Source organism: Nansenia antarctica, assembly GCF_963989245.1.
Source record: "Nansenia antarctica genome assembly, chromosome: 4".
Lineage (NCBI taxonomy): Eukaryota > Metazoa > Chordata > Actinopteri > Argentiniformes > Microstomatidae > Nansenia > Nansenia antarctica.
This window is the reverse complement of record NC_137689.1, coordinates 54,053,104-54,067,433: the sequence shown is the minus strand read 5'-3', so window position 1 is coordinate 54,067,433 and position 14,330 is coordinate 54,053,104. Positions and strand designations below refer to the sequence as shown.

Below are 14,330 nucleotides of genomic sequence, written 5' to 3'. Positions count from 1 at the left end.
GCTAGAATTGGCTGCAGGCTTACAGGTTAACTCTTTTTTATTCTTATAAGTAACACACATACAAACAAAATCGTGCATAGTTCAGCATTCTATGTTTCATCAGTTTTTTTTTACTAAAAGTTGTATCTTTATAATGATGATGGTGATGTTGATAATTACATTATTAATAATAATAATAATAATAATAATGATAACAATATCTTAATATATATTTTTCGTGTAGTGGTTATTACATTGTTATAATTATCTCCATCATTATTCTGTAGGCCTACAGTTCTCTAGTATCGACTATCTCGATAAAATACTGGCGATACAAAGACATTTTCCCGGTTATAGGGCCCTTGAATGCGCACTGTCAGGCATGGGGCATGATAATGGATCAATCCCATAAGAGCGATTAGTATCTGAATCGAAGTAAACTTCGATGTAAACAATATGAAATAGTATCTAAAATGATTTTTCCTGACATGAGATGAAAACAGTCACATAAGAAGCCTAAATGCAGGGTTGCAGCTATACTGTTGTTGGAGTTGTATGACATTAGCATCTTTGAGGCCTCGCTTTAGGATCCTTGTTACGGTGTATGGCTCCTTCCAGATTTACTGGCGTTTATTCCTAATCTGCATGAAGAGATCAGACTGACTTGTTGACCAAGGATTACTCCGCTGAGCATAAAAACGCCTCTTGTGCAATGAAAACAAGTGCCTTTACCCTGTATAGAAAATGTATGAATATGCAAAATAGCCATAGATATACAGTACACTTGGATGGATGGATGGATGGATGGATGGATGGATGGATAGATAGATAGATAGATAGATAGATAGATAGATAGATAGATAGATAGATAGATAGATAGATAGATAGATAGATAGATAGATAGATAGATAGATAGAGATTGACTGATCGTAAAGGGAGACATGGAACATTTTGATATGTTCTCAAGTTTTATAATTTCCCTGTAAGAAGTAATGAATGAAGTAATTGTCTTGGACTCACTGGTGAGCATGCTGCGCAGCCAATGTCTAATCAAAGCTGTATAGAACGACTTCATCACTATATCAAACTATAATACGATAGGGTCTGCATGAGAAAATAGAGAACTAAATAAAGAAATAAAATGAGTCTTGGAATACTTCGAATTATTGTCACATTATTGTTGATAGGCCAAGCTCGTATTGTGTTATGTTTGGCCTCACCACTTGTACCTGTGATGTGCCATTGCCATTATAATTAAAAACAAATAAAAAACACAAACGTTTTTTTTTTTAAAAAGAAGGGGGAAAAAAGGAAGAAAAAAGTATTCTCCTCATCAATAAGAAGAATGAGTTGCGCTTTGTAGTCTTGCATGGGTCTTAGCTCGCCACTTACAGGGAGGGACAGCCTGAGACACAACAGTAAATTACGCCCGTCCACTTGTCTGTGTGGTTACCGTCTATTGTTGGCAAAAATAGGGTTAACCAACCCTAACCCAAACAAAAGAGGAGCACTAAGAATGAAAACAATGTTCCGAATTCCCTTTACCCCATTGTGCGCGATGAAGATGGACACGTGTACATCTAGATGGATAAGGAGGGAGGAGAGGAGAGGACGAGAGGGGGGCGGTAAGGACAGGGAAGAGGAAGGGGGGAGGGGTGTACACTAAACACGTTAACACTGAACCTCCCCTTTCAGCACCGTGGACAGGGCAGGACTCTCCGCGCGCGCCTCTCGGCATCTCGAGCTGTTGTTACTTTTGTTATGCTAAAACGCGAGCAGCGGTCGCATCGCGAGGTCAGCTGACGCTAGTAATGGTCAGACATTACCCCCCACCCACCCACCCTCCCATCGCCCCCCCCAGCCACCCCTCTCTACCTCAACTCAAACACACGGAATCAAACGGCAACTTGCTGCATTCTGAAAGTGTCAGTGCGCGGTGACCAACGCATGCAGAGACAGACCGACAGGCATTTTTTTTTAACCTCCTTTAAAAGTCACGTAACGGAAATCACGTTATTTTTTTAGACCCTCACAGGATAAATCAGTAGGAGGTAAACGCTCTATTTTTGGGTTCTTCCTTATTTATCACTTTTCACCAAGCGTCAGTTATCAGACGCGCGTCTTCATTCACTTCGTTTACCTCTACCTTCATTGATTTCTATGTTCATTTGAGGTGAACGGCATCACAGCTCACAATGTTGCTTGAACATCCTGGATCGAGTTGTCAAAATCCCGGGAATTTCTCCCGTTACAGCGCAGGTCAAGGTAAGAATTCGGTTAATTCTTTAACATCATGGGAGCGTTACCATGTGTACAATGTTAATGGTCGTTTTTGATTTCATTCTATGGATAAATACAAAGACCTACAGGTGTATCCATTGGACGCCGTTTAGCCCCCTGTGATCCCTTAATGGTCCATAATTAGGCATGAAATACATTGTTATACAGCAAATCAGCCCAGCGGGCTGCAGCTAGCGTTTTACTGACAGGACCCAAACAAGCATGAAATAGCCATAGTTCACAGCACAGTCTGAGTCTACCAAGGCCAGTTAGAATTCAGAAATACGATTTTGACACACCACTATTAGTGGTGTCTAGAGTTTACAGGGGTGCTCTGATTTCCAAGTCAAAAGTTGTGAAAATTGAGAAATAGTCTAAATAGATTGATAGACTATCACATTGAAAACTAATGTTTTAACCGTGTCCTGTCTAGTAACATGAGTTTCAAAGGGGTATCCGTGCACATTGAAGCTTTTATTTTTTTTATGTTTTCTTCGTGAAAGAGACGTTATGAATACGTAATGAGGTGCATTGTTGGGGGAATCATACGAACAGATGTTATGCGCGTGCTGTCATTTCACACCATCGCTCATGGCTGTCACGAGAGACCAGGAGAGCGACCACCAGAGAGCTTCTGCACTGTCACACCAACCAAACAACCAACACTATCGCACAACAGGCAACAGCCTGGCTGCAAGCATGGAGGACGCCCCCGCCCTACAGTCAACGGGGGCAGAAAGCTCAACAGGTGTCAGATTCCCTTCGACAGGTGCGGCACCTGAGGTCCATCACCTAACGGATCTAGGACATATAGCCTAATGATAACTGTGATGGTTAACTCATGTAAAACGGCCTAATATATCGATGCATTTGAATGCACTGAGTCTGCGTTGCAGTGGCACACAGTTGGCCTTAAATATGGAAGATATCACATCTTATTGTTTACATAATCACCGGCTATTTAGCATGGCTTATGAATGTTCTTATGCATATTTAAGGCTAACCACATAGGCCCTTAGAAACATACTTTTATTGGATAGACTATGCCAATTACCCTGCGTAAATTGGAGAAAATATGCTATAAGGCTACTTAATTGCTATCATTTCAGTATCAAATTTAACAAATAATTGATGCAACGGCATGCAATATATTAGTAATGTTTTTTTTTAGAAAAGAATACTGGCAATCTCACGATAAAATTCTTCTGTGACTGTGGGCCTTCATATTATGGATCGTTTCGCATCATATCGCATCACTCATATTACCTCATGACTGTCACCTCGCCCCTCAAAATTGAGAGATCAATAGGACATACTACATATTATAAAGCTGAAAAGTAAGAGGGAGCAGCGAAGCATCCCACAACTTTCACCAAAATGTGTTTCATATACTCTGAAAATACAGGCAAATGGGGCATTGATTTTAGATTCATCAGGGGTCCTGGCGGCCATGGCACTACTCGTGATTTCCCAAGGCGCCCTTTTGCGCCAAAGATCAGTGTCAATAAAATTCATCGGGGTGTTGCCTCGATCAACATGTTATTGAACGGCCAATCTCCTCCCTAAGTAAACAGTTGTCTTTCTGAAGTCAACATACAGGCCCATACTTGATATGAAGTGGCGTGTGTGTGTGTGTGTGTGTGTGTGTGTGTGTGTGTGTGTGTGTGTGTGTGTGTGTGTGTGTGTGTGTGCGTGTGTGTGTGTGTGTGTGTGTGTGTGTGTGTGTGTATGCGTGCGTGCGTGTGTATTACGAATGCACGAAGGTATGGGCTATCTGCTATCCCATTAAATGTCCTTCACATTCTTTCTTTTTTTGTGGCAATTTCTCCTGTTGAAGACCAAAACATCAGTGATTTTGGGATCGATTAATTAATATAAATAAAAGTAATTCGTCTTATCAAAGACATTAATTCAAAAGTATTCAAACTACGGCTATTCAGTTATTTTGAATGAATGAGGCAAGCTTTCTTATTTCTTTTTCTTACTTTCTTAGCCTAAAAAGGACTCCATAGTAAACAGAAAAAAAGTAATTGAAAACGTCCGAGGTAAAGCATGGTGCTATGGTGTTGTCCAGTGTGCCTCTTATATCACAATAAACAATAATTAAATGATAAATAGCTTAATTACAAAAATGAATTTATTCACGCTATTTTTCCAGGTTATTGTAGTGTTTAAGGTACTAACTAATTCATAACTCAACGATTACGCATAGCCTTATATTAGCATCCTCGCTCGTCTAACAAAATCAAAAATAGTATATTGAAAAACATTTGACAATATTGAATATGCTTACTCGTGCAATAGTAGCACATCAACACATCATAGCTTAAAATATCAATGACACATCCTATAGTCAACCAAATAGGTTGATATCCAAGACCAAACATTGAACTGTACTGTAGAAACAATGCTAGGCCTAAATATTTTACTGCGCAATCTTCATTCTCATTTAGGTCGTGCACCGCTGGAAAAGCAATAATAATGTCAGCAATATGCAAAATGTATAAAGGCCTATAGTTTTAGGTTTAGTTATATTTCAGTCGTCGGATGACATTTGGAAATGTATCAAAACGGTATGTCCAATGTGAATTTTAGTTTTATTGTTTGTCAGTCACGCATTGTCCTACTCGATGTGCCAAATGTCGACTTGTAATGGTCCTTTGCACATGGCCATGCACTGCACACAACGGATGCATTAAATGCTTTAATGAATTGCAAACTTCAACTTTGACACAATAACATGCATTACAAACTCAACCCGTTTTCTGAGTGCTGTTTTTATAGGCTACTGTATTAGAAAACCTTTGAAAATGTATCATCTTCACTTTTGAAAACAGTAACCTATAAAATACAAACACAATGGCAAATGCAAAAGTGGTCAAATGTCATCTCGTCTTCCCGAAGTTGTTTTTGCCTTCCGGAGAGGACTTGGTACCCGCACACCTGTGAGGATAATCTATCTCTCTGCCTGCTTCAGCGGGCCAGTCGCCAGGGGAACATTCAGTTCACAACACTGTAGGAGGCACAGCAGACTCCAGCCATGCAGAGGCACAATACGTGGACTTCTTTTGCTGCATAGTATCCCGGTGTGAGCGATTGAATCACGCGTATAGAACACGGAAACAAAGTCATTTTTTTTCGTTCCCGTGTGCGGAAACCATGAGCAATGGATGAACATAACGAACGGAACTCTCCAAAAGGAGCACCGAATAACACGGAGATGCTTTTGGCCATGCTGGCGCAGAGCGAGGAACTACGGAAAGGTAATCAACACAACAGGACACCTCGTATGACTCGTTCTATGTTCGTTTTGATGCTATTGGTTACTTAAATGGATGGATGTCAAATTAGTCATATGAAAGCTACTCAAATCTGAATAAGCCTATTGTTGTGATCATGATTCATATTCGTCCGGAAGCCTTCTTCATGTGCCGCAAGGGCTCGTGGACTCGTGTATGCACAAGGAAAACGTTTCGATAGGCCTACTCTTGGTGTTTCTTCAAAATGTCAACTGTAAGCAACAATTTAATCTTTTTTTGTATTTTGTAGTTGTTCCCAAATATATTGTTTCCTTGATGTAGGCTATTTTGAATAGTTGGTTCCTGCAGCATTTACATCTATGGTTAGCCGAAACAGACACATAACATGCCTTTCAGTTTTCCTATACGCTTCTCTCCTGTATTACAGTGGATTACTGTACATCTTCATGGCGAAGGATTAAGGCTAAAGACGGTGAATCTACGAATTGACATATGTCTTATGTTTTTGCCCCAGAAGTCAACAAAGAAACTTTTTAACATGTTTGCGCCCAATTTTCCTCCTAAAATCATGACACTGGGCAATTGTTGTGAATCTCAGAAAGTGATTTTACAAGAGATCTGAGCAGCATTTGAACATGAGCCTTCTATTTTGTTTTCGGGCTGGTAGGCCTATAGATTAAATTATGTGTAACCTAATTACAGTAGCCTATAACATTGAGTGTAGCCCAATAGGGCTATGACGAATAAGTAGCCTAACGATGTTTTCACTCATCAGCGCAACGTCTAGTGTGACATATAATAAAATAAAGGCTTCTATGAGCAGACTTCAGTACCGGCAGGCCTAGTAATCTTACATGGGGAGTAAATCGCTTAAGACACCTTGGATATAGCATGAGACAACGCGGTTGTATTCTAGTTTTACATAACCTATTGAATTAATAATGAGTTTCATGCACCTGTTCGTGACGTGGCACCCAGTCTCTTGTGCATTGCTTGCTTGTGGTGCCAGAAAAAATGGTCCATTAATACTTCATAAATTGCCCACAACCGAACAATAGGAAAGCGATTCCTTCGACGAATGAAACACGAAGTGCTTGGGCTTTTTAATAAATTATAAAGATGGGTGATAACATCTAAACTCGTATGTAGGTTGCCGGTGATGCAACCCCCTTTTTATAATAATTAGTTTATTGTGAATTGTAAAGAAATATTAGTTCCTTTGAAGTATTTTTACTCCAGTGGAGTGCGCGTAGTCATGCGTAAAACTATACGTTCGACTGCGTTTGAGTGTTTAGCTGGCTGGCAAAATGCAAGTGGTTATGTTCAGTTGATTATAACCTTAAAAGTGAAACTAGTTTAAGATAGAAATGTTTGGCTATTGATTGTGCGTCGGAACAAACTTGGGTTACCGAAAAAGATGTGGCCAAATGGCATGTTAATGATGATAAAATTGGCCTTTAGACTTTGCGTAAGGCCATGTTCTTCGATCCAACTTTTATCAACGCATTAGATCGAAATCATGTTGCAAATATATACATATGTTTATTCCAATAAAAAGAAGCAGCAGCAGCTGCATATATGAAACTATTTTAGCAGTTGCTGGTGTCGCACAAGGCGCCTATCATTTGTTTAAGTTTATCATCAGCAGACGTTGATTCTAACTCTTAGCAGTACTCCAATTAGGACATCTGAACCTATAAAAATGTGTATTCGTTGAAAACACATCAGTGCATCATCAATATGCTTCCTGCGTAATTTTGCGTTGAGCATGTATCATATGGTGAGATAGGTGTAGGATAGCAAGGTGTTTTGCTAATCGAATGCGTGAAGATTGCCAACATATTAATCTCGATGTCCGAACCCTGGATCAAGTGTTGCTGTGGTCGTTCTCGTTTACATGAATGAAACCCTCGTTGCCCACTCTGGGAAGCGGGCCGAACTCGACGTGATTTGGAAACCGGATGTAAATTAAAACCACATAAGCAGCCTTTGGGCCTGCGGTGATTGGGTGACTAAGCTTGGACGGGGGGATTTGACCACTCTTGCCATGAAAGGGTTTTCTCTTCCTTTTTATGATCACCAGTGTTTCCTTGGTTCCTTGGTGGGAACAAATGAAACGGTGTTTTAAAGAAAGAGGGACTCAAGCAACTGTTACTCATAGAGAGGGGTATCTATCTCCCGGTCACGGGAAGGAGAGAGAAGGGGACGACAGATCTTTTGAACCAGTGAAGGAAACAAGGAGAGAAAGAAAGGTAGAAAGAGAGTGAGTTTTCTGGGATCCACTGTTGCTTAGATCCTCTGGACTTGACTGATCCACTGCTTACCATGCAAAGTGAGAATGCTTTCATTCACGTTGTTCTTATTGAGGAGTAATAGGCCTATTGGAGTTGATCTGCTTTTTGATGATATCGTCTTTATTAATTCAGCGAATCCAACGTCATGGCTGATTACCTGGCGGCCATTGAGTGGTCGCAATGATGACCCTCAGCTGGGGTCAGCATGAGGTCTATCGTTAAGTGATTATGATTCTTATAACCATTACGCATTGTGGATATGGCACAATTGGAGTATTTGATGCCATATCCTTGCTGTTTGTATTGTAGCTTTATCATATTGTATTGCTATAATGCTGAGCACCAATCTATTAGTAGAAAATGTCAATGTATAGGCTATGAGGCACAACAACCTACTGTTTCGATAAATATCGGAGAACGAAATAACCAAATCGATGCAGAATGTGTCTTATGGGCGTTAGGCTGCTCTATTGGCTGTGTTTGTTGTTGTTGTTGTTGTGGTTGATGATGATGATGATGATGGTGGTGATGATGATGATGATGATGATGATGATGAGAGTAATGATGACAACAACGGCAACCCACACCATTTCTGGTATTTAGATTAGTGGCCAGTGTGCGTTATGTCATTAAACACTTTTTAAACAATTATTTTGTCAAAATATACGAATAACATAAACGTTCTGAAACCTGTGTACTTTTCAGTGTCTTCTTTCTTTGCATTAAATGGAATGTGGGTGAAGACATTATTGTTGAAGCATATTTGCTATATTGGTGGAAAATTAATAATACATTTTTTGAACATGGTAATGTTTTTCATATTTCGTTGCCTTTTTCGTTGTAAGGACATGGCATACCGTGTTATTACAGTTGTGTTACATGGTTATACAATTACTCATGAATTAATTTAACTCAAGGTCAAGCTGTAACGGGGTGTAGTTTATTACAACTGAAGTGTATATATTGCAGTTTTATTTGCTTCTATCTGCAAAATGCATTTACCCTGAATTAAGATATCAAGTATTGTTATACTGTCCATGTCTTGTTGCTGCTGTTTTGTCCTATGTTATTATGTTTGATCATGTTCCATGTCTTTTTATCTTTTAAAAAAATAAATAATTGTATCTCCTTGATTTTATTTGTTCTTTTATTAATGTAAGGTGGCCTTGGGGGTCCAGAAAGGCGCCAATCAAATAACATGTATTATTATTTTATTATTATTATGCAGTGCATTTTCATCTCAATCTTAAATGAATATCGTATTTATATCTACCAATCAGTACAATTAATTGTTTATTGCCGGTGCCACATATACGCATTCCTCATGAATATTATTAAAGATGCCTTCATGATTGCCTTCTCTCTCCTCCAGAGATTCCTGTGTGCGCGGGCTGCAATCAACACATCGTGGATCGCTTCATCCTAAAAGTACTAGACCGCCATTGGCACAGCAAGTGCTTGAAATGCAGCGACTGCCAATCCCAACTAGCGGACAAGTGTTTCAGCCGGGGCGACAGTGTTTACTGTAAAGAGGACTTCTTTAAGTGAGTGCAAGAAATTGTTCTACAATACATTTTAATTTAGTTTTATTATGATTTATTTAAGATTTTACTTACTTTTAGACATGTTTTCATTGCATCACTTCAAGTTGTTCATATCATATTCAGAAGGGGAAGGACGATGTAAATATATTGATGATAACCTTCTTATTTCCAAAAAGGAGATTTGGGACCAAATGCGCCGCATGTCAGCAAGGTATTCCGCCAACGCAGGTCGTGCGCAGGGCGCAGGACTTCGTGTACCACCTGCACTGCTTCGCGTGCATCGTGTGCAAGAGGCAGCTCGCGACGGGCGATGAGTACTACCTGATGGAAGACAGCAGGCTAGTGTGCAAGGCCGACTACGAGACCGCCAAACAGAGAGGTGAGAGAGGCCATACAGCCACACACCAGAGCATGATGCACCAGGGGCAAGTGTTGCCTTATAAGCTTCACCCATGGATCACCTGCCATTTTACCACTGGATATTCCACCCATGTGAAGAATTTGGAAATCTAAAAACGGCCACATGTTTATTCAATTTAGTGTAAAAAATAAAATAAAAAGCCCTTTTGTTTGTAGTGGAGAGAAAGAGAGATAACGCTCCAATCATTTTTAGTTAATGTTTCCATCTTACCGTTGGAAATAAGCATACGTCACCAATTAAGTTAATGTTTCTTTTTTTTTTTATCCATTGACCCCGTATTGAGCAACTGCTTTGAGCTGTGAACTTGATCTCCGAGACTATGAGGTCACTCATAAACACTTGACCCACCTGCGCTAATTGCGTCGTTGCCCGCATCCCAATCGATAGCAGGATACGCAACACCATAGTATCCATAGGATAACCTAAAGCCTGTCCAGCGAAAATAAAATTCAGTTTATTCTGCAGCCGAATGCTTTACTTTAGGCTCCAAATTGAGATGAATTGACTGTAAACCTTGCCAGAGACAGCGGGAATTCAGCAGTTTTGTCTCAAGAGACGAATGTAACGCCAACTCTCAGCTCTGTTAGCCTAATTCCACTTCAACCCAGTTGCCTTGTATCTTAGTGTATTTAAATAGCTAAACATGACTAAATAGTTTAGAAAATCGAATGTTCCATGGGATTATTCATTCTCAATTAGGCTTAGTGATATGAATCATCCTTTTATTCAACTTAAACATGTATATTTTGTTATTGTAATATCAAAAAGATAATTCCCAATATTGACGACACACTGATTCCAAGTTCGCAATCAAATCCAAGTAATTTGATTATGGCTAGCGTAAGGGATAGGAATAGTTTATGCGTACCTCAAGTTTTATCTGCCCCATCTGTTTGTGTGAATTTACTGCTCCCACCAAAGGCTGATTTACGCAGAGTTAACATGAGTTTTCATGAAAAACACACACGTTTATTTTACTAATGAGAGGGCGCAATTACTTGAGCACTTGCCCACTCAGAGGATGGTCTTGCATTTTGTCTTTGTATTTGCTTACGAGGCTGTAATTATAAATGGAGCCTGTAACCTGCTATAGTGGTAGGCCTTACGCATAGCAATTACGTCCCTATATTCTAAACCATGAATACAGTAGACGACTACATTATAATTGTTATATTTTCAGATTCTCATAATACTTGTTGTCATTTTAATTCAATGTTCATAAGAATTATATTTATTATTATAGCACAATAATTATGTCACTATTAGGCCTACAATCTATGTCGATGACTGATCAGAAATATCATGCTATACACTTGATTTTTTGTTTCGGAATATAGGCTCTTGTTTAGCTTGCACTTACATTGGAAGTCTACATTTACATTTACATTTACATTTTTGGCATTTAGCAGACGCCTTATTCCAAAGCGACTTACAATCAATACATTTGAATACTAAGCATGTGAATCATCAGTCCACCATTCGTGGCAGGAAGAGTAATCTAGCTCAGGCCCGGGCCATTAGGTAACTAACTGTATGCTTCAATGTATTCAGGCATTTCCTTAAAGTGTGTGTCATATTATATTGTCTTTCAGAGGCAGACTCAACGGCGAAAAGGCCACGAACGACTATCACTGCCAAACAACTCGAGACCCTGAAAAACGCTTACAACAACTCCCCCAAACCGGCGCGCCACGTGCGGGAACAACTCTCGTCGGAGACCGGCCTGGACATGCGGGTTGTGCAGGTAGAACTACACGACTATTCATTCTTCTCCATTACATCCCATTTCATTAGTGTCTTTATATCATCATCGTCAAAGGACAGGGGATTCCGTTTGACATAGGTAGGCTATAGAAGAGTGGGGGTTTGATGGTTGGAAATTTACGGTGAGATGGACCAAAATGAAGTCCGCACACTTGAAAGTCAGAATGGTATAAGGGCGAGCTCGTTAACAATGCTAAGAGGGAGCCACGCATATTGTCTGTGAAGGAGCCCTACTGTGGTTGACTACGGTCATATATATTGTTTTATTTGCAAGGACACTTAAAGTAGCCACGGAAGCCACTATATTGTCTGTTCGTTATTCAGTGAGAGGGAAATGGGGGTGAAGAGGTTTCACTTCGGCTGCATATCATTAAGGAACCGATGTGGCCTATGTGGGGGGAAAGCATCGGAAAGGAGAACATTTATTGTTAAATTTACATATCGTTGAATTTAGTGCGCAAATCTTCGATGGCTGTCGCTAAAATGTAGGCCTATAATTCGTGTCTTTGTTATCAAATGTTGTTATTGTTATTTCCCTGCAAATCTACAGTGTGGGCCATAGTGAAATTGTATTAATTAAAAGCGACCCCAGCGCAGTAGACTGTGTTCCGTTGTGAGCCAGGGTAACATGCAAGGGAACCTGTCTGCTCCCCGGGTTAAGGACGACTTGTAGCTGTCGCGGGCAAGTTAATTACACGCGTGATAAATCTGGCGCAGGGCACGGCGGTCTCAACATTAGTGTTTTGTCCCACTGTTTCAATCTCCCACTCGGGTTAAAGAAGACGTGACCCAGTCCCCAGACAGTCCTTGGAAATTAATTTCGATTTAATGTTAATGTACCTGACCACTTAAAAGCATAGCAGGTGCACGGGAGAAAGGGTAGATATAAATGACGTCTTTAGATGATTCAGGAAGTGGAGATAGGAGTGAGGCTCAGTGTCTTTCAATGAAAAAAATGAAAAAAATACATAGAAATAAAAAAGATAATCCATGTTGGCTATTATAAAACAGGTATTTTTTTTAAACAGGTATTGTTATGTATTCTTATTACATAACTAGACATATGCATTTATCATATTTAAGAAATAGTAAAAATTGAATTGCTATTCCTCATTCCCTATATTCAATTAACATTTGTGTTGAAGAGATAAAAAGCCCCTCCACTTCTCCCTTCACTGCTGAAAGAAAGAAAACAAACATTGTTTAAGAAATATCATATTGAGCACCACCGTAAGCATTTCAAACACTATTGGTCCAGCACATTATTATCAGGGCCTGTTTAGATCTCTATCAAAAAAACCTAAGCAAATAAGTATCTATTCTATGTTCTATGTATGTATGCCATAACAAGCATTTGCCTCTCTTTCTCCCAGGTGTGGTTTCAGAACAGACGTGCAAAAGAAAAGAGGCTGAAGAAGGATGCGGGGAGGCAGAGGTGGGGGCAGTACTTCCGTAATATGAAGAGGTCACGGGGGAGCTCCAAATCAGACAAGGACAGCATCCAGGAGGAGGGCATGGACAGTGACGCAGAGGTCTCCTTCACAGGTAGGACGGGAACACTAATATATCACATTACTGTAGAAAACAACCTGGCAGTCAAATACAGTAAGTAAATACATGGGTATTTACAAAGACAGAAATACATCAATAAAATAGGAAAGGAAACATGATAAAACACATAATAAGATACTATTTCTTTTGGGAGAAATATTTTTTGGTAAAGTAGAAAGTGTTTGGATGTTCAAAGGACTTTACATGGAATGGGGGTAACTAGCCTCATCTGCTGCCAATGCGGAGCATTCACCTGACCGTGTGCCTGTCCTCCTCTCCTCCATAGATGAGCCACCCATGTCGGAGCTCAGCCACTCCAACGGCCTCTACAGTGGCCTGAGTGAGTCTTCCCCAGCCATGGGGGGCCGTCAAGGGGGCAGCCATGGCACCTTCCCCCTGGAGCACGGCGTCCTTCCCTCCCAGGACCAATTCCATGACATCCGCTCCAGCAGCCCCTACGGCCTACCCCAGTCCCCAGGCTCGCTTCAGACTCTACCCAGACACCAGCCCCTCATCTCCAGCCTTGTCTACCCAGAATCTGGCCTGTCCATCATGACCCAAGGTGGGGCCCCGGGGATGAATCCGGGGATGAGGGTGATGGGGGGAACTAATGGCCCCAGCTCGGACCTCTCCACCGGCAGCAGTGGGGGTTACCCCGACTTCCCTGCCAGTCCTGCATCCTGGTTGGATGAAGTGGACCACGGTCAGTTTTGATCAGTTGTGTTGAGTGGTTGACATCTTCTGCGAGGAGAAGAGAAGAAGGTTTTCGGTGTCTTTTCCCTGGTGGGTGAACTGGACAGAGACATTGACAGTCAAAGACACGCACACAGTCAGTCACGCACACTGTGCGTGTGAAACAATGAGACCGGGTCAGACGATGGCTCTGTTTTACTCTCCATGGAATTCCCTATCTCTTCCCCCTCTCTATCAGCTGTTCATCTCCATGGACTGAGAAGGAGGAAAGACTGTAAACTGTAAACACAGTGAAAGCTGTGCCCATGAATGGAAGCACTTGACTCACACACACTCCATTCCTTGAACTCAACCAGGAAAATGGACTCCTCCTTGCCTCTAGACTCTAGAGTGACCATTCAGCTACTGTACTGGTGGAGAATTGATTGCTCTGACAGCACGGAGAGCAGAGGCTTAAAGGAAGCAGTTCATAGTATTTCGTCTGCAGTTTCAACTGTAAATGATCAGACAGTCTCCTCTCTCTATCTCGGTCAGTCTTTTGCTC

At 40.8% G+C, this 14,330-nt stretch overlaps 1 protein-coding gene across 2 annotated transcripts; it reads left to right on the top strand.

Annotated features, from left to right (window-relative positions):
• Positions 1-2,174: 2,174 nt before the first annotated feature.
• Positions 2,175-13,807, top strand: lhx3 (LIM homeobox 3; the record flags this gene model as incomplete). Of its 2 annotated transcripts, none has more annotated exons than XM_080528434.1 (6): positions 2,175-2,244; positions 9,186-9,357; positions 9,534-9,736; positions 11,371-11,522; positions 12,916-13,087; positions 13,380-13,807. In XM_080528434.1, 6 exons carry the CDS (start codon positions 2,175-2,177, stop codon positions 13,805-13,807), a joined length of 1,197 nt encoding a protein of 398 aa, XP_080384560.1. The 2 variants fall into 2 exon arrangements, with proteins under 2 accessions (XP_080384560.1, XP_080384559.1); XM_080528433.1 differs by lacking the exon at positions 2,175-2,244 and adding an exon at positions 5,426-5,522.
• Positions 13,808-14,330: the final 523 nt, after the last annotated feature.